The 27,218-nt window shown below is 37.7% G+C and overlaps 1 protein-coding gene across 2 annotated transcripts; it reads left to right on the top strand.

Annotated features, from left to right (window-relative positions):
* The first annotated feature begins 1,365 nt into the window (after positions 1–1,365).
* On the top strand, positions 1,366–20,427 carry LOC139965652 (sialate O-acetylesterase-like). Of its 2 annotated transcripts, none has more exons than XM_071968248.1 (10): positions 1,366–1,506; positions 2,281–2,442; positions 3,774–3,964; positions 8,669–8,807; positions 13,797–13,977; positions 14,725–14,861; positions 15,438–15,568; positions 15,916–16,076; positions 18,548–18,743; positions 20,144–20,427. In XM_071968248.1, the coding sequence occupies exons 1-10, from the start codon at positions 1,434–1,436 to the stop codon at positions 20,387–20,389; spliced, it is 1,617 nt and encodes a 538-aa protein (XP_071824349.1). In that variant the 5' UTR covers positions 1,366–1,433; the 3' UTR covers positions 20,390–20,427. The 2 variants fall into 2 exon arrangements, with proteins under 2 accessions (XP_071824349.1, XP_071824350.1); XM_071968249.1 differs by having other exon boundaries at positions 18,554–18,743.
* Positions 20,428–27,218: the final 6,791 nt, after the last annotated feature.

A 27,218-nucleotide genomic window follows, 5' to 3' on the forward strand; every position in this document is an offset into this window, starting at 1 on the left:
TTGATGATATCACTAATTCGAATTAGTGATATCTACATATCAATAATTCGAATTAGTGATATGTACATATCACAAATACATTTAAAGATATCTTTAAATCATTTCTTGATATCACTAATTCAATTAATGATATCATTAAATGAATTATTGATATCAAGAAATGAATTGAATTAATGATATCATTAATTGATTTAATGATATCAACAATTCGAATTCTTGATATCAACAATTGATTTAATGATATCATCAGATAATTAAAGATATCATTTTAAACATTGAATAAAAAGTAAACGGCTTGCCATACGATCGCCGCCATCTCATGATTGCGGATTCAGTTTATTATGTCTGTCTATTATGTGATTTTCCCAAACTATGTGGACTGTCTCGCACCGAACGGGGGTGGGGGCCCGACCGGCATAAATCCTACTTGACTTTGAAGCCGCCTTGCCTGTCTTTGATTTTAATTTGTGGGGTGGGTGGTGCGATTCGGGGACTATACGGGCTGAGGGAAGGGACTGATATATAAGTTAGTCATTCTCTACGGTTTCTGAGATAAAAAGTGGATTGAGTTTGATATCGAAATGCTTTCGGCAAAATGTGGAACAGACGAAAGTTGTACTTGTAAACCTATTCGAAATTTTTCGATAACCACTGTCGAATGTCGAGCTTTTTAGATTTTTACACTGAAACTTTTTACATGGAGAGTATTCAAGAAATGTTAAGATAAAACCATCGATTTTGTTTTAGATGAAATTGTGAAATCCGGGACAACTTACATCCACAAAGGTAAAAATCTCCTGGGGAAGAAGGCTCAAGATCCCCGCACCTCCACGTACCTCATACCCAACCCCCACAATTTACAGAAAATTGTTGCATTGACGAGATCCGTTATCTCGTCAACGCGTCAATTTTCTGAATTTTGTCATCTTGTCGAGATGGTTGTAAGTGTGCAACTCGTCAATTTGCAGAAAATTGTTGCATTGACGAGATCGGTTATCTCGTCAAAACGACAATTTTCTGTATTTTGTCATCTTGTCGAGATGGTAGTAAGTGTGCAACTCGTCAATTTGCAGAAAATTGTTGCATTGACGAGATCGGTTATCTCGTCAAAACGACAATGTTCTGTATTTTGTCACGTTACCATCTCGTCAACTCGTCAATTTGCAGATAATTGTCGAGTTTTGTCAAGTTGGTAACTCGTCAATGCAATGTCCCTTCTACGCTTCCGTATGAACGACTCAGTTTTCCTGCTCCCATCAGTTCTAGGGCAGAACTCTAGTAATACAAATAAGATAAACGAGTCCACTGGTTCCGCACTTGTGACAGAACAATAACAAAGCACTTTACGTTATGCAATAACCTTGTATATTAAATTGAAGTTCTATGCTGTGTACACCTGGCAAGAATTATATTGAGCTAGAGACACTGCCAAAATGTTGCCCAGATACTCACAGGATTTGGTTTATGCTGTGATTGCCCTCTGCCTGTCATCGGCATACATTTGTGGTATGAACTGGTCTTTATTCTTAATTTTTATGTCGTATTTCTAGCCGGTCACACAGCACTTTAAGCCGAGGAGTATTAAATTTACCAGCTTACGCTATAGCCTAGGTTTTGCAATAGGCCTTCAGTGTGCTAGTCTAGGCCGAAGTTAAAGAAACGTCTGAAGTTGTTATTATCGCGTGAATCATTAACACCAGCGGCAACTTGTAGCCATAACTTACATTATAACATGAACTAATCGCACGATTTGTTTCTACTCCTAGGCAGCATAAAAGAGCAGAAATTTGCATGATTAGAAGGAGTTTTAAATTTTGATTAAGGAAATAAATTATGCACACTTACAGTACACTTGACTTTAAGCAGTTAGGCCTTTGACAATAGGTACTGACATCAAATTTTAAACAACTAAACTAGTATTCACGTTGTAGGGAAGAGGGTGGGGAATTGGGTTGGTACATTGTTGGTTAAGCTAGTAAGTTGCATTCAATGATATAGAGAGTGTTTATTACAATTAATGTTCATGAGTTCTATTGATCTTGGCAAAGAGAGATAAAAAATGTTAACCATGAAAGAACCTATTGTATGTACTTGAAATGGTTATGTGACATTGAGATCTGCATATATAGCTTTTCAATGTCGCGAACCATCTAATATTGTTAGTTATATCAATCAATTTTGAATCTAAGTAATGAGTTGTCAATCAAGATTGCCATGCAAAGAATTTCACTGTGCATATTTACATATGCTTTCATCTGTTTCATAACTTCATTTCTGCAGATGGAGCATCTACAGGCAGCCTCTCTTTGGCCTCTTACTACAGTGATCATATGGTTCTCCAGATGGGCCCCAAATCTGCAATCATATGGGGTTATGCGAATGCTGGACAACAGATAGCTGTGACTTTCAAAGAACAAATTTACAAAGCTGTTGCAACACCAGGTGAATAATCAGTTCATTAGGATTGTATGAATTATTCAACAATAACTTGTGGAAAGTTAACAGTATACTTCTTCACATAAAATGGATTTAGCATTTATTGCGACGCATTGCTTTCAACGTATTCATCTCTCTGCAGTCTATAATATGGCATCTGGAGTTGCCAGTTTCCATTTATTCACTATATGGGGAAAAAACTGTTTATCAAAACCGTTTACTGTTTAACGGTCTTATTCCAGCACAGTCTGTTAGCCATATGTTCTTGCTTTCTAACTGGTCAGGTCTAAGTCTGAATGCTGCTAAAAATTCACTACATGGAAAGTTACGACTTGTTCGTTCTATGTTCTCTTCTTATGTAAAACAATTTTCTCAACCAGTTTCTCCTCACGTGGAGTTAAACAACAAGTCTATCTTTCCCTTCTGAACTGTCATCAATCATCAATCATTTTATTATGTTAGTTCAACTATCATTATGATCTCCAGATGTTATTAGCTTCTTACCAGGGCAACTACAAGCTTGACATTGTGATCTTGTGCTTTTTGTACTACATTTTTGTAGTAAAGTAATTGTGCCTAGATGCATGACTACCTTGCAGTAAATTTTATGTTCATACTGGTACAGTATATATAATGTACTGTGTTAGTGAATTAAATGATTTCAGTTCCAGTATGAGGGACAAGGTCATATTTTAAGATATGAAAAGTAGCCAATTTCAAAAGGAAGGGGAGAGAGTGGATTAAGTTTTTTCCACATATTTTATGCTGGGGGAAGGGATTGAAGTGGGTGGACACTACCACATGGTCTTGTTGTACTCCAAATAGAGGAATGAAAGCAATTTATAAATACATGGTATACTTGTGAATACCACTTCCCCCCCCCAAAAAAAAGCCAATTTTTTTTTTATTAGTATCAACACTCCATGGAGGACCTAATGCACAAAATATTAAAAATAAAGTTGCTGGTAACATTTCGATAGTCTGGTTTTCAAGATATCCATCTTTAAATAGCTTCATCTCTGCCATGCTCCTTTAAGATTTAAGTTGATGATAAATCAGCTCCTTAAGACAGGCTAATGTTAATGTCAATCCATTTTTGCATCACTTTCAATAACCCGAATAATATCTGTTAACTTTTAACACATATCACAATAAGTTTTCTGCCTAAATTAACCCTTTCACTATAGGGCTGGACTTCTCAGGTTATACAAGAGAACGAGGAACTTGTATGAATAAACTTGTTTGAATCCTATTTTAGCCAATATTTCAAAGGATCTGAATTGAATTATTATTATTACTTTATTGTTAATTACTTTCTTCCTTATTTCATCATCTAGATACCTTCTACCCCAGTGCAGTATGGAAGGTGGCTCTTGACCCCACACCTCCCAGTGGTCCTTTTAATATCACCATAACTACCGTCACTGACCACATGTCAGAGGGAGAAGAAATCCTACTGCAAGACGTCCTGTTTGGTGACATCTGGCTATGTAGTGGACAGAGCAACATGGCCTTCCCTGTACCAGCTGTACGTATCAAATAATTAGTTGCTTAGAGGTCACTTCAGAGTAGATGACTATTTAAAGGATATATGTTCTCATTATATATTTTGTTTCATTCTGAATACTGTCCAGATTCTGTAATACTTTCTGTGTGTAGACAGAGAAGTGTCCACCAGTAACATGCAGGAAATGTAATGAACACTTGCAAATAGTTGATGCCAAAAATATTTTCTAATAATTTTCTAATAATGGCTAATAGTGAAATATTTGGATTACTGTAGATTGTTTAGAGGATGCCAAAAATAAGTTTAGGAAACAAAATTCTACATTTTTGTAGTCATGTAGCCGTGGATTTATGAGTTATCAGTGCTGTCTATCTGCTTCACACAATAGCAATGAAAAATGGTAGAAAACACAGGTCGATTCATATTGCAGTAGGGACGAAAGGAATTGTAGAATTTTAGCAAATAACATTTCAAACTAAAATACGTGTCTGTAGTTCTGTCAAAAGATTGTGCCTTAACACACTTCTCGCTGATAATGTATGCATTATGAAAGTCCATGAGCATAGGACTACAGGAGCCCAATTTGATTTGGAGGTGGGGTGGCGGGGGCTGTTAAGATTGCTCGAAAAATTGTAACTAATGTATGGAAGGGCGTACTGGTGAGATCCTCCTCACCATTGAAATTTAAATTCATTATAAGGAGTGCCATCAGTGATCATATCATCGTCTTGGACAGAGAAGGAGAGTATGGAATGTGAATTTGTGTCAAAATTCCACAACATCGATAGTCAGATTAATCTGGCAAGCTTAGAACTTTGGTCTGGTAACCTGTGGCTGAGTTTTTCTCTCATCAAACAAGATTATTGCAGTTTAGTGTTTTTGTTTTGCAGTGCCCAAAACAGTGTCAGTATATTGTCCAAATTTTTATGGATGTATCTTTTCGGGGTGGGGTGGGGGCACAGCCCCCCAGGCCTGCAAAGTACGCCTATGAGAAGTCCCTATAAATGATTTTCTGTAACCAATTACACTCTCAAACAAGAGTTGCAACTCTGATGTTTTAGTCCGCCAAGCCTTATCAAAACCTAGTCTGATTGTAAATAGTAGGTAACTCCATAGAACACTGGGTTATCCTAAGGCTTTAAGTTAAAGACCAAGTCCCCTGTCGTACAGTAGCTTCATTCATAATATGACAGCGGTAGTAAAAATGTGATCACATTTAAATCCTTTTGTCTGACAAATATGTTTTATTGTTAATAAAACAAATTGCAAGATAAAATGGAATGTACTGCACTGCACTGCAATTTCAAAATGATTCAGTTTCGTTGTTAGTTCTGTTCAAAAATATAAATACTTTTAATATCAGTTGTACGAAGGATATTCATTACTGAATCCTGCGTATCACTTTTGCAAAAGGCTCACTTGAGTGCACTTTTCCACTTGCATGGTGCCGTGTTAAAACAGTATCAGTCAAAGTGTTCTTTAGAATGTCAGTGCCACCATAGGTTAATTCACTCACTGAAGGATGTTACATTATCATGAAAGGCTAACACTTCGCAACGTCTTTGCATGTTATAAGGTTGTGTCACTGAATAATTCAGCTAAAATAGATTGTCTTGGCTTTGAGAACTTTCAGCTCTTTAAATTGTAGGTATACTAAAGGTCATTGTCGTAAGGTTGAAGAAAGTTTGTAATGAAGGTTAACATGTTTTGAAGAACTTCTTTTCTCAGAGGGTTTTTTGAAACAGTTCGATGATGGCTGTGACACTTCTAACAAACATCTGTGCAATAACATTCCTGCCAATCCCACACAGCCACACCCTACCACAACCCACCCCTAAGAAATAGTGGGCTATAAAATGTTCCCTTGCAGCTTGGTTTAGAAAGTGGTACGGTAGTGTGTTTTTTTTCACTTCACAAGAACAACACCTTTTCATGTAGACCTAAGAAATTTCAAGTTTTCCATCTAAACTATTAACGTTAGCTAATGAATGATGTATGTTATGTATGTATTTTAGATCCTCCTGCAAGCAGGAACTCGCGAAGAAGCCTCATTGGCTTATCAAAGCCGCATGCTGACCTAAGTCAGTCTCTTACATTCATATTTAACGTCCATGATTATGATATTGTCAATTGTCAACAACTCTGTAACTGGACTACAGTACATACATTAATCTTGGAGTGACTCGAACCAGGGACCTTATGATTGGAATGCACCGGCGTTAAACACTGAGCTAACACTAATGGCCTGTGCATAAACTCAGCGTCTGGTTCTGTGTGTCTGAAGAGCACATATTTTACTTCAATTGTATATTGCAAGAATCAATAAAGTTGATTAATATTGATCAATTTAGAAATTGACTGAGAAGCAAAACTAAGCCGCAAATCAAAGTATTACACCATTTACATGTAGTGGTAACAAAGAGTCTTCATATAAAATACTGTTTCTATGGTAAAAGAAGTATGTGTGTATTTGTATTTTATTCATTTCTTACAGTTCAACAAACGTTTAGGGCAAACACTGTTATATATCAGCAAGAATTAACTCAGTTTTTAGTCTTTTAAGGCACCAGCAAGCTTCAAATATTATTTAGAGACAAACACAGTAATTACAATATCAGACAATAATATTGTATTTGATTCATAAATATGTTGCCATATAAATTGCTTTGTAAAGATCAAACAAGCTGAAGGTAAAATTATATTTTCAAGTCATATGCACAACTAGGATAACACAACGTGAGTGTATTTTCCTCAGTTTGTTTTTCAAGTATACAGCCCAGGAGGTGTTACAAGACATTTATGTTGTTAATTAATGTTAGATCATACAAGAAAAACACAAAATAAAATATAAAAAATCGGAAATCTATTGTCTTTGTAAGTAAGGAATGAAACCCTAAGGGGCATCTAAATAGCATTTAACTGTTATGGCTAGAGACCAACCATACACAGTGGAAAACCTATTTATTGTTGTATGGCCTCCAAACCGCTCTAATGCATCACAAAGAAACAGATTTGTGAAGTTTTAGGTCAAAGTATTGATAGATAATAATTGAGGATGAGATGAACCTATGAATTATGAATTATTGGTACTAATTTTTTATACAATCTTCTGGTTTTACTTTGTATAGGTCTTGTTAACTTTTCATGCATAATTTAACTAATTTCATCTGTTGTATTATTAAATTATTATGAAATTATTATTGAATGAAAAGATAATGAAGAGCATACAAGAGCAAACATGTTCAAAGCGTCGTTGATTTCGTCTATGGTACGTATACGACTTGCTTAGGGTTATTTTGTTATTCCACTATTCTGTAGTCACAATTCAGAGAGGGCTATAAAACTAGACCTAATTGAAAACCTTGACAATGTAATTACACCAACCCAGAAAGTTTTACGGTCGGTTGCCTTTGTCGTCAGTAGATAAAATATACAGTAATAAATAGACTTAAAAAGGAACTCTTTTTTTGAGCAGAAATAGGGAAAAACAATATGGATTTGGTTTGAGAGGTTTTTTTTAAATTTTGGTTTAGATTCAATAGCTACTACTCAAATAATCAGTCAACTACAGCCATAGGCGTAGGAGGCGGGGGGGGGGGGGCTGGGGGGCTGCAGCCCCCAACCAAAAATTTTTGTGAAAATTCGGGCAATATGCTGAGAATTTTTCGGGCACCTACTGAAAGAAAAATAATTTGCATTGTGTTTTTCAATGGTTAAACTGATATTATTATATTCATTATTATTGTAACGACTTCCCCAATAATTGTAACCACTATGGAAGGGTAATAACACGCATAGGTGTACAAGGCGGGGGGAGGGGGGGGGGGGCAGGGGAGAGCGTTTTGTGTTATTTGTTTTGTGATATTAATATAGGCCTAATGATTTTCTTTATTTAGCATCATGATGCCCGAATATTTCCGTGTAACACCACCGATTATCGACATCTTTGGCCACAGAAAAATCCCAGTAAACTGTTTTCTTTTTTCTAACTAGTCAATTGTATACCTGGACATCCCCAACATGAGTGTATATAGGAAACATTTTCTTTTTCATGGATGGTGGGGCGAGTGCCTACAAGCCTAGAAGTACAGGTTTATCATATTCTTTGTTATTTTTTATTCTTTCTTGTGAGACAAATTGCATTCTCACCCGACCGACACAGCGACATTATCCCGCCTACATGTCGTTGAACAATGAATGTTTTTTCTGGAGGTAGCTGAGTACTGTGTTAAAATAATAAATACTTAAACTAAATAAGAGCTTAAAAAATATAGTTTCCTATTTAGAATGTTTAGATGCAACTTGCAAGGCCTCAAAAGTGCCATTTCCGGCAATCTGAGAGGCATTTTTTGCCCAAAAATTTCTTGAACGCTACGCGCCAACTGATGGTGGCGCTCCGCTTAGATAATGTCACGGGAACTTTCGGGCACAAAAGTTTCTGGCCCAAAACTGAAATGGTCCCGTACGCCTATGATAACACGGCAAATGATTGTATGTTATTGGCATGCGGTGCAATAACCGATGCATGCCAATATGATATGAACATTAAGATGTTGAACGCGCGCGGAGCGCGCAAAAAAGTTTGGTTATATTTTTCGGGCAAGTCGTTACAGCCCCCCCCCCCCAATCAAATTGGGCTCCTACGCCTATGACTCCAGCATAAGTTCCAAATATTTTGCATAACGAGACTTATAACAGAATCGTTGCTTTTTCTTCTAATTTCAGGTTTTCAATGCATCACAAGTATTGAATGATTCCTATAATCACCCAAACATTCGATTACTTGCCGTGAAGCAGGTGTTTTCAACGACTCCGTACTATGACCTGAGCTCTTTATATGAACCGTGGTCTCTACCATCTCGCAGTTAGTATCTCTTTGTCCTTTCTGCATCTCATTCTCTTATTATTGCACCCTTTTGCATTTATCAGTTCTTTATTGTTTTTTTGTTGTACAAAACATCATATCATTCATTATCATTTCTTTATTCCAGTATAAATTTACAGAGAAATTTATAAATAGGATAAAAATATAACAATATACAGTACATAAAAAAATAGGTTAAGACATATTAAAGGTTATGAGATTAAGATAATAATGAACGATAAAAAGCGTTACAAAAGTTATCAAAATTAACAAGCTACAACAAAGGATGTAAGAAGCTATCTTTACCAGTTTACAAAGAGGGGCTGCTCTGTAAACAAGAGCCCAAGGGCACTGTGGTTCCTTGCTTGGGGTATATGACAATACACATAATATTATGAAGCAAGATTGGGCTGAAAAAGTCATTGTGGTCCTACATGTTCCCATAAAGTAACCAACACTATAGCCAACACTTTTGTGATCACAAAATGTGATCGGATTTTTTATCAAAAGGCACTTTTGAGATCTAAATATGGCGTCGAAAATGTAAGAAATATAAGAGACCTACAAGCGTGTCAACAGATATGATAACAATGGTGACCTCAGATGACATGACCTTTAAGTTTCAAAATGTTCCACCACCCCATTCACAACTTGTCCCAAAATATCAACCATGTCACACCTTGGCATTGAGATTTAATTGCATTAAATGTCAAAAAATTAACTTTGAACTTGTTTGTAACTTCACACAAAGGTCACCCGGAGGTCAACCAATTGACATTTTTGATCGGTGAGACCTAAATAGAGCATGACTGTAAAATTTCAAACATTTTTTCTTTGCCCATTTTCTCCCCCCATAATACTACTTTTTTAACATTAGCTGACCTTTGGTGACCTTGGATCACATGACCATTAAGTGTGAAAATATTCCCCTATACCATTTGCAACTTGTCCCAAAAAATCAACCTTGTCACACCTTGGCACTGGGAGTTATTGCATTAAATATGTGAAAATTAACTTTGACCTCAAATAACTTCGCACACGAAGGTCAAATGGGGGTCAACCTATTTACATTTATGATCAGAAGGTACCTTTAACATCTGAAAATAGCATCGAAACTGTAAAAATCCACAAAACACGAAAAGGTCACCAGAGGTCAAATTGAGGTCAAGGGTCACCCAGATGCGGGTCGACAATTGGATTACATTGAGGCAACTCCCAACCCTAACGGACATTTCGTTCTCAAGTTATTGCAAAAATACTAGTTTTTTATCATTAATTGACCTTTGGTGACCTCGGATCACATGACCGTTAAGTTTGAAAATGCTCCCCTATACCATTTGCAACTACTCCAAAAATATCAACCTTGTCACACCTTGGAACTGGGAGTTATTGCCGTTTTAATATTTTCGGTTTTTGGACCATCACCGACCTTTGGTGACCTTTGTGGGCACCAGAAACAATAGGGCACACCTTCTCCATATGGCGGATCTATAGTCCAAGTTTGGCCTCAATCCAACATTCCCTTATTGAGATAGAGCGTACCCAAGCAAGTGTCACAGACACACACACACACACACATACGCGCACACATACATACATACATACACACACACGCCAACCTGACTGCATAGGTTCCTTTTGCTAAAGCAAGGAACCAATAAAACGAGTTCTTAAAGAGTACAAATTCTAAAACATTATCAAAAACATTCAATAAAGACTTAAAGGACAAAAAACTACATGGGGAGCATTATGCACATTGGGTTAACAATTTGACCAGACTTGAATCCATCCTCGCACATTATTTCACCAAATGACAGTTGATTAGTTATAGCAGGTAATAAATAATGAGTATTATTGCATTTTTGAAATATCATCACCCAAATAAGTTTTGCATATTGTGTCAGAGACATGCAGGGACGTAGCCAGGGGGAGCAGGGGGTGCGACCGCTCCCCCTTTCAGTGTCGATTTTTTTATTATACTGTCGTTTTTTTTAGCATGGTATTTTGTCAGTGCTCTTTTGATATTGAATACTCGTCAGCTCCGTTAACTCGATTGTAATCGTTGTAACATTCACTCCTACTGATTCAACTACTTACTTAGTTTGGCAGATGCAATTTGCTAAATTTAGCTTATAGCCAATTACAAGCCTACAGTTGGCCACTGCGTAATAAAATACATATTGCTTACCTAACCGCTTTCTATGGAATGTCACGAACTGTATGCACAACAACGTCGACAACGTTCGTTCAATAAGTCGTCCTAAGTTGTTGCACGAACAGCATGTTATGAAGCTAAGCTAGCAATCGTACGTGATACGCACTTCCTATAAATAATTATTACACTGCTAATACACTGCGATAACGATATTTGTTTTTAGGCCACTGCATATCTGGCTGTATTACAAAATATGAAAGTTTATCTTGTCCATCAGTTAAGTTCGTCAAATGTATTAAAGTCCAGACATTGGACAATAAACAAGAATCATCCTACTTGTAAAAGAGCACTATGTTTGTCTTTCTGATATATTATGTAAAAGAACATGAAAAAGAATTTAAACAGGAAACAAAATCTGCTGATATTGATATCATATGATCAGGGCGTAACCAGTATGTAGCACGATAGTTTCATTCAACACTCTTCCCGCCGAAAAAGACTATAGGATCCGATTTTGTCAGATTTTTAACATGTAGTTAAGAACCCGTTTACGCAGATAATATTTCAGTTGAGAAAACACTTAAGAAATTTGCATCAGATGGTAATCGTCGGATAGCTCTCGCCTTCTCTTATTAGGCTAACTTAAACATTTACTAGCTATACAGTTGTATCAAAGACATTTCTGGACTATCTTTGTATCTACAAGTATCAGAAGTTGAAAAGTAAGACTACTCTGTACATGTACCTTCAAGGGCTGCGGAACCGGGGGGCACAGGGGGTAAGTGCCCCCACTTTTTCTCAGGTTAAAATTGTGCCCTTTTTCTAAATAAAACTTGTACTCTTGATCACCTTATTAGGTCAGCGATATTTCAGTAAGAGATCTAATCCTAATTTACAACTATCAGGGGCGTAACCAGTATGTAGCACTGTTGGTCCGGGCCTACAATTTTTTTGGTCAAGTTATCTTTTTTATTAAAACACCCATAATTCAAATCCATAAGCTTGCTGGACGAGTTTAGAGTCTAGACAGGAAAAACTATTGAAATGAACGTAGCAAGATAATGGCTAAATTAGGTGACCTTTTCTTCTGTCATCTAGGCTTTCATTCATATCGCGTGCCGTTTCATTCAATACTCTACCCGCCGAAAAAGACTAGGATACGATCTTGTCAGTTTTTTAACATGTAGTTGAGAACCCGTTTACGCAGATAAAATTTCAGTTGAGAACATTCCACAGTCAAATAAGCCTATCGTTGATTAACAGACTTTATATGTATAGAGCTGCAGCACTTTGTTGCCTGTTGTTGTCGCGATCGGCGTTCCAAGTTCCAAAACAGCCTTTTCGATAAACATTTACTAGCTACAGTTGTATCAAAGACAATTACTGGCTATGGTTGTATCAAAGACATTTCTGGCCTATCTTTGTATCTACAAGTATCAGAAGTTGAAAAGTAAGACCACTAAGACGGGGGGGGGGGGGGCGGGGGACGTTGATTGAGTGATGTGTATACGCAAATAAGATAATACAATAAGATTTATAAAGGGTACTAAATATCAGGCTGCATCAGTCCAATCGAATTTCTGCAAAGTGCCGTTTGACGTCGGTGCCCCCCCCCCCAGATTAAAAGTGTTTCCGCCGCCCTTGTGTACCCTGCTAATTTTAATACATTATGTATTATTGAATTACGTACTATTTTAACTCGTTTGTTTTGGGGGTTTAAAAGTGATATTGAATGAGGTGTCTCAAGTTAGCAAGAGGCCAGGGAACCAGAATGAACATTCGGGAAGGGCCGTTTCCGGCCATCTGGGGGGTTTATAAAACCAAAAATTTTCTTGTACGTTCCGCGCCAACTTATGGTGGCGCTCCGCTCAGATAGTCGTGCCTACAACTTTGAAAATCCATATCAATCGCAAAAAGTGCTCCCCCTTTCAATTTCCTGGCTACGTCGCTGGAGACATGCAACCAAGGCAAATCTACTTTTCGAAACATTTTTTTCCCTTCAAAATACCGAAGTTCCTTCAAAATACCGAATTTCTAATCAGGCATTACATACATGAAATGGACACAAGATGATCGCATGACATCAGTAGAGGGTGTTTCTCTAGGAATATTGTAAAGTGTCGCTTAAGCATATTTGTTTTAGTTGATTTTGGTTGATTGTCAATACTTAATTTCCTTAATAATTCAGTCCATGAGCTAGACCAGTCAAGTCAACAGGCATCCTCAGTTACCATATGTTATTATGGTCACTCTAGGTGGTTGATCTAATCGATCCTGATCAGTGACATTGTGGTCACTCTAGGTGGTTGAGCCAATGGAATCTACTAAGTGACATTGTGGTCACTCTAGGTGGTTGAGCCAATGGGATCTGCTAAGTGACATTATGGTCACTTGAGGTGGTTGAGCTAATGGAATCTGCTAAGTGACATCGTGGTCACTCTAGGTGGTTGATCCAATGGAAAATTATAAGAGACATTGTGGTCACCTAAGGTTGTTGAGCCAATGGAATCTGCTAAGTGACATTTTGTCACTTTAGGTGGTTAATCCAATGGAATACGATAAGTGACATTATGGTAACTTTAGGTGGTTGAGCCATTGAAATATGATAAGTGACATTATGGTCACTTTAGGTGGTTGAGCCAATGGAATCTGATAAGTTACCTTACAGAAATTTCCATTTCATATTCATACCGAGAAAAAGCACAAGAAAGGTTGACGTGTCCATTTTTGTATCGTCATATAGTGATAGGTCCATTGTTGTCCACATGATTGCAATTGAAAGATTTTCCATTGGCTGGGTTTGCACTTTGTGGTACTCTTTGTTTCCTTGACAGAAAGTCTTGACGGTTACAACAGTGAAAAATATCTATACTTCTCAGCTGTGTGTTACCTTTTCGGAGTTGAGTTACAACAGCATCTCGGGTACCCGGTTGGACTCATATCAGACAACTGGGGCGGTACCAACATTGAGTCTTGGTCTTCACCCGATGTTCTCAAGAATTGCACAGCTTCAGTGTAAGATGTCTAAATGTTTGTCGTAAAAAGTGGACCTTTGTGACTCCACATACCCGTGTAGGCTGTAGAGTGTATGTGGTTTACGGAGGCCGTCCCAAATCGAGAGGGAAAATATCACAATACATACATGAACGAATTTTATTGCCAAAATATTGAAAAGTTGAACATGGTTTTGATTTGTTTTCCCATGCAGTCTCTCAGGCTGAAGATAATTATGAAAGTTGCAAAGTTAATCTCTGTGAGAGGATTGAAAAGTTATGAAAGTAAAACATTGACTACCAGCTGAAAGATTTTGCTCCAGACAATTATTGAGTGTGATTCGCAAATAATTTTTGCACTATGATATGCTCTGCTGATAGCTGAAGGAAACTCTGCATTGTCACGACATTCCATTGCCTCCATCTTATCGAGGAATATTATTCGGTATAACAGCAAAATATGAAATCAATGATCATATTCTCATATTTCATATGGAAATTAGAATAGAATACTGACTTAAAATATGGAGAAAAAAAATGGTGGATTTTGTGTGCCAGAACAAAACTGATCTTTATCTCCTTAGTAACAAGCTTTAACAAGAGGCTGGGTAATTCAGTTGGAAGGTGCACAGAACTTGAAATTCTGTGTCAATTACTGGATTTCTTGAGCCTTGCTCTAAGCCAAGGTTTATTTTTGCTCAGTATATGTCATAAACATGAAGTGAAACTTGAAGACCTTTAATCTTAACAATTGTTTTCTGTTTTCCAGGGATGAGAAGCCCAAGAAGGCTGTGAATAAGGTTGAGAAAATGGAAAAGAGAGGTCCGAAAAAAGATAGTGTATTATGGAATGCTATGATTCATCCATTGTTAAATTTCACCATCAAAGGAGTTTTATGGTATCAAGGTATGTCTGTCATTTTTCTACATTTATATATTAGGAACATCAAAGCATATATTCCTGCCTTTGAACTGGATTAGGTCACTTGGGAGCAATAAAAACAATTTGAGCAAATTTGTCGTTTCTTTGGTGGGTATGGTCGGATGGGAAGGGTGTTGTACTATCGTGAGGTATAAAGGGAGTTGTTGTGTGTGTATTTGTGTCTTTTGGGGGAGGATAGAGGGGTGAGGATGTTGAAGATACTGAGAGAAGAGCAGTATTTTCAGTAAGATCTTGAGGCAATGAATAAGGAGATTGTGTTCAAAGGCCCGAAGGTTGATTTGGGTCGTTGGCTAGACCAAGGCTAGTTTCAAGCTGGCACTAAATGTGGAGTATTTTCTTCGTAAAAGTAAGATTTTATTTTATTATTTGTGCTGATATGTAACACGTAAAAACCTCAGAAGTATATATAGTTTTTTTGCAGACTATAAATGATAAACAATTAGAAATCTAACTAACTAATATGAAGTGTCCTTTCCCAAATCGTTTGTTTGACAGTTTTGACTGTAGAATGATTTGAAATGATTTCATCTTCTCTTGCAGGAGAAGCTAACGCCGCTGAATCCGATAGATATGCTCGCTTGTTTCCTGCGATGATTAACGACTGGCGTCGTAAGTGGTATGAAGGGACGGGAGGAAACACCGAAGAAGCCTTCCCATTTGGATTTGTGCAGGTGAGGATGAAACAAACTGTATCTATCCTGGTTACAACCTTATAATTGCCATTGTTTAATGCCCTCAGTTTTGTCTGACCTTCTCTGAAACAATTCTTTCTAGACTAAATTTAAGATAAATAAGAATGATTTAGCCCCAACTGATGATGGAGGTTGGGGTTCTTAACCCCACGTCTCCCACCCCTTACCTTTGGAGGTTGGGGTTCATGGCCCCACTGCTCCCACCCTTTACATTTGGAGGTTGGGGTTCATGGCCCCACTGCTCCCACCCCATACCTCTGGGTCAAGAGTGCATACTGTTTTGTCATCAATTGAAATAATGTGGTATTTCTGTGATAATCTTTCAGCTGTGTACTTCTAACCATCCTTTGAAAAATCCATCATTGGATTATCCATTAATCCGCCGGGCTCAGACTGCGGATTGCGGTTATGTTCCTAATCCTAAGATGCAAAAAGTGTTCATGGCTGTGTCGTTGGACCTGCCTGATCCTGAACCGAACAATCATGGGTAAGTGGACTGTTAGAGTTATTGTTATATCGGTTAATGTGACTTTACATTCTTCATCGTGGATAATCATTCATTTCTAATTATTGTATTCAATCATCTATCCTAATTTCTTTGCATCCTTGCCCTCCTGTTCTCTGGCCAGCCCCCATCCTCACCTCGCCAATCTCAGATACCTAGTTGCCCCCTCCCTGTTGCCATGTTTCCAAATCTGGTCTGTCCTTTCGTTAAGTGGTTCTTTCTAGCAAGTGAAGTTACAATCTGACATGTATCTTCACACATGTCATAACAGTGTTAATCTTAATGGCACATTTCATCACTGGTGCAACAGAAGGCAACAGAATTCAATAATTCATAACTGAGCTGGTGTGTATGTATTATACAAAGTTGGCAACCAGAAATGAATGGTAAAAATAATCTCTATAAAAATATGAAGGCAGTAATAAGGACTACTAGATATAAAATTTTGGGTTTCGATGACAATCGTAACCTTTGCAATCATGCGTGTGTGTGTGCGTTTGTTTTGCTATCTGACCGAGGACTTGAACATTAGGATTTCAGGTCCTCGGTTGTGATTTCTAAAGAATCACCACGTCCTCGGAAGAATTCTATTGTATGGGGTATTGTTAAAGTTAGGGTACGTGGATTTGAACAATGGAAAATACAATGGGGTCCTCGGTCTGAATGAAACACAAACATGTGTGTGTATGTGTGTGCGTTTGTGACGCCCAGCTTGTAAACACGATATCTCAAGAAGGGAAGCTTGTACAGTTCTCATATTTGGTACATAGGAGTACCTTATAGAGTACAAGAAGCCTATTGTTTTTGGTGTAGGTCAGAGGTCATTTAAGGTCACCAGGGGTCAAATAGTGAAAAGCTTGTAAACATGATGTCTCAACAAACAAAGCTTGGACTGATCTCATATGTTGTATGTAAAAGTACCACATTTAGTACATGAAGCCTATTGTTTTTGGTGTAGATCAAAGGTCACTTGGGGTCACCAGGGGTCAAATAGTGAAAAGCTTGTAAACATGATATCTCAAGAAGCAAAGCTTGGATTGATTTCATATTTGGTATATAGGTTGACCACATTAAGTACAAAACGCTTATCGTTTTTGGTGGATGTTGAAGGTCATTTAGGGTCACCAGGGGTCAACTTGTAAAAACCTTTTCATAATATACGGTATCTCCCATCGTCAAGCCTATAAGTAGATGACATGGGAGATTCGCCTCATAAGAATAGGAGAGCCTATTGACAATTCAAAATGATCTTATGGGCATCCGTAGATTTGAATCTGAACTCGCGACAATATCCCCATTGACTGAAGTGTGTCGCTAAAAAAATTTGTTTTTTGGCAATAACTTGTGAAACTACCATTGACAGGGTTCGACATGTTTGATATTTGTGGACTAGCTTTGAATGGGGTAAGGAATTGTTTCAAAACATTACAGTCATGTGATCCAATGTCAACAAAGGTCAATCAGGGGTCAAAAACTAGTATTTTTGCAGTAACTTGAGAACCAAATGTCCATCAAGGTTGGGAGTTACGCTATTGTGATACAATAGTCGACCTGCATTTGGGTGACCTTTGACCTCAGGTTGACCTCAGGTTGACCTCCAGTGACCTGTATTAGCTTCTTTCAAGTTGATTCTTTGAGGTTTCGTGGGCATATTCCAATCTAAATTGTCCATAAGTGGACTCCTCTGCAACCTCAATGTGCGAAGTTATTAGAGATTTGGTTTGGTTTGTAATACTTGGTGTGCGAATTCATAATATTGAGTACAAGAACCAAATTGTTTTTGATGGAGGTGTGTATAACCACGTACAGACTGACCTGTGTTAGCATGCCATAGTGTTATTGTAACAGCTAGTTCTGGTTATACTAACAATCAGAAGTCTAGTGCATTGAAGTCATCGAAACCTCAATGCATTTTGCATTCTGGTTATAATTTTGACCGAAATAGTTGGCTCGCAGTCCATATGTGGTGATAGTTGTATGGAATGTTTGGTGTATTGTGTTGGGCATGGTAGATGCCATTGCAACCGCCCCCTCCCCTCCCTCTGCTCAAACTGTTGTGTAGCCAGTATTTTATTTTGGTTGGCACATGGGGTGGGGGGGGGGGGTGTTAGGTGAAGGGGTATTCTTTATCTTCTCTTTTGGAAATTAGCAGTGGTTGTTGGTGTCAGCTGTATAGAATGGTTTTGAATGGGAAGAGAGTGCAGGAGAGTGGGAAGCAAGGGCAGGAGGAGTTAGGAGCTCTCCCCCTGGTGAGGCTTTTGCTCCCTAGTGTGTATGCTGTCATATAGATTCACATGTAATGCTATTCCAAGTAAATCTCTATTGTAGTATTGAAGCACAGCAATCATATTTTAGCGGAGACGACCCACATGATTCCATTAATTCTCTTGGGATGTTGATTTCATCCGATGTAAGGTCTCACAGAGGTATGTTATTTTCTTATTTTCTTTTAGTTCCAGAATTCATCCACGTGACAAGCAGAATGTGGCCCATCGTTTGGTGCTCGGTGCAAGAGCTATTGGTTACAATGAAGCATACACTGAATTTCAAGGACCGTATCCCAGGAGGGTCTGCGGTATACCCAACAACACAATTGTTGTTGATTATCAGTTTAGCGATGTCAAGCTCATTTCAAAGAAATTATTCGAGGTAAGACTTTCTTGTGTGCATTCCTTCCCCTGGGAACACTCCATAGCATAACTTGCACCGATTTACCAGAATATAAGTATGCACAGAATTGGTCACAACTGAAATGATCTTGCTTGATGATGACTTCACAGATAAGCAGAAAAAAGTTGGCCAACCATTGACAATGGACTCTGCTAGGCATATTAAGTAGGTTTGAATGGTGGTTATCCCATGACCCAGTCAACCCAGGTGAAATCTGTGTTAGTCAGTCCATAGCCTTGCTTTAACCCACTCACAAGGGCTCTTATCGGGTTTCACCCTCTGGGCATCTCAAATGGCACATTTTAATTGGCTAAAAGGATCAACACGTTATCTCAATTCGTGTCAAACTTGGCCATTTTCACAGATGATGATTTTTGCAGTGGCAGTGAGTTACAAAAATATTTCACAGTGTAGAAACAATGTTATGTAATTCTCATTTATTATTAATAACAATTAGTAAAGGGATTGTTGGTAGCAGAACTGATTTGGTAGCTCAAAATCGGTAAAAAGAAAATGTTCTCTTACTATTACATCTATTTGTCTATATTTCACATAGGAAGACTGTTCTTTCCTGATATTGAAATATTTTGGAATAAAAATTCTATATCGTAAAATCCTTTTGAGTGAATGAACTGGCTGATGCCCACAAGGGAGTGTTACAAATAAGAGCTAGAAACCTCCCATCTTTTCTGGTTCTTACTTTAAGTCTTGGACAAATGTAACTTCACTTCCACTACTTAACCATCAGATAGTTATTTTGAAGTTTGAGCAAATTTTAAAGCCCAACTGGCTTTCTGGTTTGTAACATAAATAGTAAATAATAATAATAATAAATACCATATATTAAAGTGCTGTTATCATACAATCAACATGCTCAAGAGCACTGTTCAAAACAACCAATACCTGGAATATAAAATTACCAAACTTAAGAAAACCTCAAAGTAATAACAACAGCAATAAAGTTAAAAAAGGTATATAACAGGGTTATAAACCATAATAAAGAACATAAAAATATAAATATATATAAAAATGGGCACAGTAATGTGAATAAAACAACGAATAAGATTAATGCCCATACTCAAGCTTAAAAAGATAAGTTTTCAAATGCTTCTTAAAAGTGTCAATAGATGTGACATTTCTCAAGTGATGAGGAAGAGAATTCCAGAGTTTAGGACCTGGTGCACTGAAAGAACAATCTCTATATGTGACCTTGTTAGTACGTGGAATGTCTAGAGAAAGATGACTTTGGGACCGTAATGCCCTAGCTGGAGTGTAGCATTTCACCAAATCAGTCATATAACTGTAACATGTGACTAAATTTATTGAACAGTGTAGATGGACTACTTCAATGAGCTGCTATCATTTGATTGTCTCTGCAGGTCTGTTGCTACGAGAAAGACACCGACGATGACAAGGCGCATGCCTGGAAGATGGCACATGTTATTCGCCTGGTGAATTCAACCTCTCTGATGTTGGGCTATCAGTGTGACAAGACTAACTCCGCTACTTACCTCAGGTACCTCTGGAAGGACATGCCATGCGAGTTTAAGAAATGCGCTGTCTATGGGGCCAAGAACGATTTACCTGGTCCTCCCTTTCTCCTGCCTGTCCAGAGTTGCGAGTGACCACTTTGGTCTGTATTGATCCAACGCAGACTATAGTCTTACATAATGCAACAAATACTACAAGTATTTTTTCTCTTTTTTTCTTCTTGCTTAAAAAGTTTTGTGATGATGATGTTTGTTTATAAAGAATTAGGAGATAGTTTTTATCTGTGGTTAAAGTGGTTAATAGTTTGATTTAGTTGGTATAAAAGGAGATTTTCCAAAGAGCAATGCTATAGTCAGAGAGGCAACCATCAAAAGTTTTAAGGAATCAACCCAGTTTTATTTACGCTACACAATTTAATTCTTTGCGTTTTGCCAATTGTAGAGGCAGTGTCAGTTGGGCTAGCAATCATGCATGTAACTCTGCTGTTTGAATAGCTGGCTATACAAGAATAATGCTATAGTCAGAGAGGCAACCATCAAAAGTTTTAAGGAACCAACCCTGGATGGTCATTTACACAATCTTTCAAACCCATGTTAATCTACTGAATATTCAACAGCCCAAATTTTTGATTGAATAAAATGTTTAATAGCAATCTGTGGTGTAGAAATGTATAGATTTCAGTTTTACAACAGCATGCTTTAATTTGCCAAATTTGGCCCTTTTTGTGTCAATAACAGGGAGGTTGGAAATACCAGCATTTAAACTTAACATTTGCTTTAGAGAAACCTTGATAGCATTTGGCATTCTGTTTTTTTCCATTGCATTCTGTGTTTAGTCTGATTTTATGTAAAGGAACTATATCAGTATATTTTTTTTACCCTATCCTTCTTTTGATGACCTCAGAAAATTTTCCAGAAAGTAATTTTAGTGTATTGTGAGCAGATATCAGTTGGTTTACTCATGCATACATTAAGAGGAATGTCAATTATTAATCTGGAAGCACCAGTTCTAGATTTCAATAGGTACTACGAATTAGTCAGTGCTAGTTGTTTCCACGCTTAGTATTCATAGCTGGATCTAAGCTTTCCGGTAATTTTATCAATGTGTTTCATCCACCATCTCTTGTTGTTGTTGTTGTTTACTCTGTACTTTGCCAAACAATAATATTTGTAGTTTTATTGGAGAGATCTTTTCTGCATACATATAGAAACAAATATTGAGCAATCCAACCATCTTGGCAAATTGAGCCAAAACACATGAATCTTATTGTCGGAGAAGTTTTCTGATCCTCGGCGGATCCAATCTTTTTAAGTTTGCTGTCATTGTGCATGTTGGATCTTGCCCTTTGAATATGCGGCTGGTTTTCTATTGACAGCAAAATAATATGCAGGATAGTTTTGACCTGTTCTCACTAGATTTGCAGCTCGATAACAAATCCCTTGTGTAAATGTGGCAATTTGCTTAAACTTTGTAAAAATTGAATGTATGAATGTTCAATTGATCTGGTGCTTAATACTGTTCTGTAACAAGCACCGGTTCATTCGATCTGTAATATAGTGTTAATGTGCGACTGTTCTACTCACAGTGAATGGTCTCACCAATAGCATCAGTTGTCTTTGTGTGGTTGGGGGGGGGGGGGTGCTCAAGGCTGAACCAATAGCTGAAATATTATTTCTAATGACTCTGCATTGTTGCATTGCGTCCCTTATTAATTTTGCCCCATTTTGAGATTCAGTTGACTATTCCTCTTCTTGAGTTTGTCTTTCAACTGCCAATTTTTGGTTCCATGCCGAAGGCTCAGTAACCTTTGCAATTGTGATGGCGTGCGTGTCCGTACGTGTGTATGTACATGTATGCGTGTATGTGTGCGTGTGTGTATGTGTGTATGTGACAGTCAGCTTGTAAACACGATATCTCCAGAAGCACAAGTTAAAGTCAATTTCATGCTTGGTAGGTGGCTTGGTAGGTTCACATATCACAAACTCTTTTATAGTAGATAAAATTGTTCTTATTTTTGACTTTGCATAAACGAAATAAAAAAACAAATCTTATTTGTCATTGTTGTCTTTTTGAAACATGTAATTGTTACATCTGTTTCAAGTTGTTAATTGGAGACCAAATTAGCTACAGTAGTGTATGATTAGCACAGTTAATGCCCCCCCCCCCCCACATCTGCCGCCCACCCTCAGTTTACCGTTTATGTGTGATATACTTCAAAACTTGGCATTGGCTAAATACACAAAGTTGTAAGTATACATGGTTATAGTATACAATATGATAATTATTATCTTGGTCTTGGTCTTGGTGTGGTACTGCACAAATCGCCCCTGATGTGGCTGCTGACGTGCAGTCCTTCAAGTTTTGCTAATGGTGCTGCTGACTTTCCAGCATGAACTTGAAGGAGGAGGTGTTTGGTGCTGATTTCAGTTCAGGTGGGAGTGCGTTCCACTGAGGAATGGTGCGAGGATAAAGCGAATATTTATAACAGTTCTTTTGAGCTTGAGGAATTTTATAATTCAAACTGTGAGATTGACGTGTAGTTGGTTTGTCTTTGTCTTCAAGAAGGTTATTTATGTTGCTTGGAATTAGGCCATGAGTCTCTTTATATATGGTAATAAGTCGTGCTTTGATTCTTCTGTTTTCGAGGGTATGACACTACTAAAGCGACTATGGTCATTTTTGGCGAACCTAGCAGCACGTCGCTGAACTTTTTCCAAGGATTCTTTGTGGATTTGCTGATGAGGGTCCCAGATTATACTGGCGTATTCCAGTTTGGGTCTAACAAGAGCTTTATAAGCTGTTTCTCTTGCCGATGATGCACAATTCCAAAATATTCGTTTGATAAGACCAAGGATTTTATTGGCACTATTTACAGACTGGTTGATGTGTTTGACCAAGTAAGGTCACTTGAAAGTTCGACTCCAAGGTAGGGATGGTGTTTAATCTCTTGAAGGATGGAGTCACCCATTGAGTACTCATGATTTGGAATATTCTTCTTGTGAGTCATCCGCATAATGAAGCATTTTGATTTGTTGAAACTCATCTGCCATGCTGACTCCCAGTTACAGAGTGAATTTATGTCTTTTTGAAGATTGTCACAATCACTAAGGGAATTTATTTGTCGGTACAGACTTAAATCATCTGCAAACATTCTTACATCAGAAGCGACATAGTCGGGTAGGTTGTTTATGTAGACTAGGAACAGCAGAGGACCCAAAACTGTTCCCTGTGGTACTCCAGAAAATACAGGAGAACTTGTTGATGACTTCCCGTCAATAATGACATTTTGAGTTCTGTTGGATAGGAAATCCTCAATCCACCTGTTGGCATCTTGGATGTTCAAGTTTCATCAGGAGTCGTCTGTGAGGAACTACATCAAATGCTTTGCTAAAATCCATAATACAGAGATCTACATGACCTCGATTTTCCAGTATTGAGTTAAATCATCTACAAGTCCGGCTAACTGCGTTTCACATGATCTCCCGCGACGAAACCCATGTTGTTTATCACTAAGTATGGAGTATTTATCAAAATGAGTCATCATATTACTAACAATGATATGTTCAAGCTGTTTACAGATAATACTTGTAAGGGGGACCGGGCGGTAATTTGATGGAGCAGATCTGTCACCCTTTTTTAAATACAAGAAAGACACTGGCCTTCCGCCAGGGAAATGAGCGATTTCAATACCTCAAGTTGTTAAAAGAAAATATGAAGCTCCCAAAAATTTACCAACAATTGTAAAGAAAATGAACGTGATGTGTGTCTTAGCATTACCTAAAATGGCGTAGTTGTTGTGTCCCTGGAAAGCCGCGCCCAGGTTGGAGCAAACAGGCTGTCTTAAAGGTAGACTATATAATGCCAACATTACACTGTTATGTGGAGTAGGCATGACAGCTTATGTACGTTACTATGCTTAGCTTTCCTTTGACCTTGATCGAATAATCTCATTACATTTCCAGGTGGTGATAATGAATGGAGGGGTGTTTTGTAGGCGGGGGAGTGGGGCGGGCGTGTGGAGGGTTCCATATGTAGACACCTTTTTGGCGGCTGCAAAGTACAAGTGTTGCTTTCTATGATGCATAAGCAAGCTTGTATTTGGACGTGTCCTTCGATGAATATTTTTATTGCTTGAATTAGGTCGTCATACCACTCATGAAAACATGTTCGTCTTTATCCAGTGTCTTTTCTCAGTCATCAAAGGGGTGCACAAAGAAGCGTCTCATGCCGGTAATCTGACCTAGTTTCGAATGAGGTGATACAGAAGTGTTAGACACCATCATCGATCCCAGAAAATACACACAGCTTGCTACAGTCGGTAAATTAGACACTAGTGTAAAGTCAGTACATACAGCTGCGGTCAATACCAACAGCACAGTGTACAAATGATACAGCGGTGGACATCTCAGGTCCAGCTAAAGATGACAAGGTATCACGTTTCATTACTGTCTGCATTTTGTAGCGACACGAACAAAACGTCATTTGCAAGCAACGGAAAGTTAACTTTTTCAGAGCGCGGCACGAGGTTAAGGCGAGTCTGAATATCCATGTTCATTAGGAATGGGGGGGCTTTGTCATGGAGGGCAGTTTTGCATAAATTAATGCCCTGATTTCTGTGCCAAGAGGTGAGGGACTTCCATTTGTTATAAAGAGCAGGCTGGTCAACATGTACACATCGGAAACTTGACGAATATTAAATGATTACCACGGTTGTATTCCCCACGCCGTGAAATGAATTGTCCATGGCAGCCTAAAAATAAAGAATTGATCACCTAGCTAGCTCAAGCCATATTTGGTCAAAAGTTCCTTCTTCCAAGCAATCTGTTTCTTGTTAAAATCTGTTCTTTGCACAATGCATATTTAAATATCAACATATCATCTTTTGACTTGCTTGAGTTTGACCAGAATGATAAATAAACATGAAGTTTCTTCTGTAAACAAGACGACATAAACACTGGATAAACAGAAAGTATTAATAGATGAAGAAATACTATTTTATGGTCTTAACCTTTCTTAACCGTTTTAGGCTCCATCAGATATCTCTGACAGCGAAAGAGTTTTAATACAAATCATGCTTTGCATTCCATAATATATAGAGTAGCCTACAGTGACGTAAATGTGTGTATTAGTTGGTAATGTGTTATGGTATAGATTGTAAATTATGAATGGACTCGACTGCACGGTTGATTAAAGGCGGTATTCATTCACAGAATAATGTAAACACGATTTCGTTGGTTTATCAACACCATGCATTATGATAGTATTGTTTACTTTGTCACGCGCTAGGGCGCATGCGCACGATATTGTTCAAAACTCAAGGCCAAACATAGCACGTACCGGTACCCTTACGTATGCGTACAGTTGATACAGCCTGGGTGTTTTGAACAGCGGTAATTTGTGAAAACCGTTTTCTATAACTGAAGAATTTTATATTTAAAATAACTACCGCCTTATTTCAAGCACGGTGTGCAAAGCGTTATGGGTGGAATCCCTTGACTGACAATGGCCCTCAGTAATACTTCATTTTCTTTAATATTCAAGTTATAAACCTTCACCAGTGATACCTACTACACTTTCTTGTCTTATCAGATGAACAAGTAAAAAATGTGCATATCATTGAAATATTCTTAAAAATTCTGGTGGATATATACATTTCTCATTTTGGCACATGGTCGCGGTGTTTGGGTGTGTGATTAACACAATAAGGAAAGTTACGCTTGGTGAGCCAGCTTTTCCAACTTATTGTCATAGTTGTTAACGTATTAGTTTAGTGGTGATTGTTTTTTTTTCAATATTTCTCTATAGTTTGTCATTTTCTTGACGAAGCAGACTAGACCACAGAAGCATGCACTGACTTCATAGCCATAGAGACGAGAAGAGGCCCAAAAGGGAATAAATAAATTATGGTTGTAAAGGCCGCTAATAGGTTCTTTTAAAATGCCTCTTCATCTAGTTAGGAATGGCCGATGTATTAACGTGCGACGTGTCAACATATGCATATGATGCATATGCATGGCATTAACGGTCATTAGTATTGCCCCAGATATCAGCTTGCTAAAAGTATATTAATAGATTAACCTTCGCATTCCAGAGATTAAGCGCATTTAAGAGCTGAATATTTTGAAAACACTGAAACAGCCACAGAAATATTACTAACATTATTCTAACACTTTTCTTTCTTCGTGGACATTGATATAACCTATATGATCAAGACTAACTAATTCTGTCCACAATCATTCTCTTTTAAGTGATTGTTTCCATTTAATAGTTTCATCTAACAGTTTCTTCATTCAATTCCATGCCATGCATTCAATATAGCCCTGCATTGAGTTTAAGTATTTGAATACATTCAACTATTTTCAAAATCAGCTAATACACGTTCCTAAAGGGTCTTTACGTATACTCTGACACCCTTGCAAATGATTCCCCATTGAATAGATAAAGTCATGTCGGCAGTGTATAATGAATGACTCAGTGATTAGGAGAGTGGTGGACGCTGTATAGGCAGAAGACGTTAAATGGTTCTTTCAAGATTGAGATTGAGTGACCTGAAATATTGATAACTAAAGGCTTATTTATGAGCAAATATCGAATAACAAAAATATAATGATATTTTGTTGACTATCGCTTCATGTCTTCGAACACATTTTTTCTTGGAGAATTATAAAAATTGAGAAAATTGCTTTTGAAATTGTCCACATATATAGAGGGAAAATTAGATGCCGTTAAATACCGTCATAGTTATAATTATGACGGTTTAAAAGGGTGCTCTCGAGGCCGAGAATGGCATTAAACAATAGACAGGAAAATTTTCTATTGCTCTTTGTAAGCTTTAATTTTTTAATTCCTTCCTTTCTCAAGATCTCTTTTCTACACTCCTTCCTCTCTGAAGGTATCTTTTCTACACTCTTTCCTCTCTGAAGGTATTTTTTTCTACACTCCTTCCTCTCTGAAGGTATTTTT

The sequence above is a fragment of the Apostichopus japonicus genome, chromosome 3 (genome assembly GCF_037975245.1).
Source record: "Apostichopus japonicus isolate 1M-3 chromosome 3, ASM3797524v1, whole genome shotgun sequence".
NCBI lineage: Eukaryota > Metazoa > Echinodermata > Holothuroidea > Aspidochirotida > Stichopodidae > Apostichopus > Apostichopus japonicus.

What these genes read in the sequence shown, in the direction of transcription:
- LOC139965652 (XM_071968248.1), top strand. Translation starts at nt 1,434, where the DNA reads ATGTTGCCCAGATACTCACAGGATTTGGTTTATGCTGTGATTGCCCTC. An exon ending in GTGGTCTCTACCATCTCGCA is followed by an intron (nt 8,808 to 13,796) that starts GTTAGTATCTCT and finishes TTTCCTTGACAG; the next exon opens with AAAGTCTTGACGGTTACAAC. An exon ending in TCCCATTTGGATTTGTGCAG is followed by an intron (nt 15,569 to 15,915) that starts GTGAGGATGAAA and finishes ATAATCTTTCAG; the next exon opens with CTGTGTACTTCTAACCATCC.